We start from the raw sequence: 1,447 nt of genomic DNA, 5'->3' as shown, positions 1-1,447 counted from the left end.
CCAGGTGTCCCCAGGTGTCCCCAGGTGTCCCCAGGTGTCCCCAGGTGTGTGTCCCCTGTCCCCAGGTGTCCCCAGGTGTCCCCAGGTGTCCCCAGGTGTCCCCAGGTGTGTGTCCCCTGTCCCCAGGTGTCCCCAGCTGTCCCCAGGTGTCCCCAGGTGTCACTCACACTGTCAGAGGTGGCAGGGCTCAGCATGTCCCCTGTGTCACTGTCCCCAGGTGTGTGTCCCCTGTCCCCAGGTGTCCCCAGCTGTCCCCAGGTGTCCCCAGGTGTCACTCACGCTGTCGGAGGTGGTCGGGCTCAGCATGTCCCCTGTGTCACTGTCCCCAGGTGGGTGTCCCCAGGTGTCCCCAGGTGTCCCCAGGTGTGTGTCCCCTGTCCCTAGGTGTCCCCAGGTGTCCCCAGGTGTCACTCACGCTGTCGGAGGTGGCAGGGCTCAGCATGTCCCCCGCTGTCCCCAGCAGGCTCAGGAGCTGCTCCTTCCTCCACTGCTCCGCGTCGAGGTTCCTCCTCATGAACAGGCAGCGCAGGGACAGGAGGGCGCTGCTCACGGCCTGGGGACACGGACAGACATGGGGACACGGCCTGGGGACAGAGCAGGGACAGGAGGGCACTGCTCATGGCCTGGGGACACGGACAGACATGGGGACAGTGGGGACAGTGACAGACATGGGGACACGGCCTGGGGACAGGGACAGACATGGGGACANAGGGACAGACATGGGGACACGGCCTGGGGACAGGGACAGACATGGGGACAGTGACACAGCCTGGGGACAGGGACAGACATGGGGACACGGCCTGGAGACAGGGACAGACATGGGGACAGGGACAGACATGGGGACAGGGACAGACATGGGGACAGTGGTTTTTGGGGATCCCTGGGCATTGGGAGGGTCTCCTGCGGGTTTGGGGGGTGCACCCTTAGGTTGTGACCCCCCCGGGGGGGCCGCGGGGACCCCCCCCCTTCCCACCTTGGTGTGGGGCCCGAACTCCTCCAGCAGCTTCTTGAGGGGGTGCTCGTACTCCAGAACCATCTGCCCCAGGCGCGGGAACCCGGGGTCGCTGCGGGGACACCGCGATGGGGACACCCCGGGGACAGCCCGGGGGACACCCTGGGGCTTGGGGACACCCCCGGGGACACCCCCGGGGACACCCCCGGGCTTGGGGACACTGGGGTGGGGACATAGGGATGGGGACACCGCATTGGGGACATCCCGGGGGACACCCCTGGGGACACCCCCGGGCTTGGGGACACCCCTGGGGACACCCCCGAGGGTGGGGGACACCCCGGGGCTTGGGGACATCCCGGGGGACACTCCTGGGGACACCCCCGGGGCTTGGGGACACTGGGGTGGGGACATAGGGATGGGGACACCGCACTGGGGACATCCTGGGGGACACCCCTGGGGACATCTCGGGGCTTGGGGACACTGGGGTGGGGACAC

At 68.3% G+C, this 1,447-nt stretch overlaps 1 protein-coding gene across 1 annotated transcript in view; it reads right to left on the bottom strand.

The window, feature by feature from the left end:
* LOC108510311 (nck-associated protein 1-like) overlaps positions 1-1,064 on the bottom strand; it is a gene marked incomplete at both ends in the record, with an annotated part of 13,257 nt that extends 12,193 nt beyond the window's left edge. Inside the window, 2 exons of the mRNA XM_017839980.1 lie at positions 416-553; positions 974-1,064. Coding sequence (XP_017695469.1) covers positions 416-553; positions 974-1,064 — 229 coding nt within the window. The remainder of the gene's footprint in view (positions 1-415; positions 554-973) is intronic.
* Between the last annotated feature and the right edge of the window lie 383 nt (positions 1,065-1,447).

Source organism: Lepidothrix coronata, unplaced genomic scaffold (assembly GCF_001604755.1).
Source record: "Lepidothrix coronata isolate B3197 unplaced genomic scaffold, Lepidothrix_coronata-1.0 Scaffold635, whole genome shotgun sequence".
NCBI lineage: Eukaryota > Metazoa > Chordata > Aves > Passeriformes > Pipridae > Lepidothrix > Lepidothrix coronata.
The sequence above is the reverse complement of the archived record's forward strand: the minus strand, read 5'-3'. Positions and strand labels throughout refer to the sequence as shown.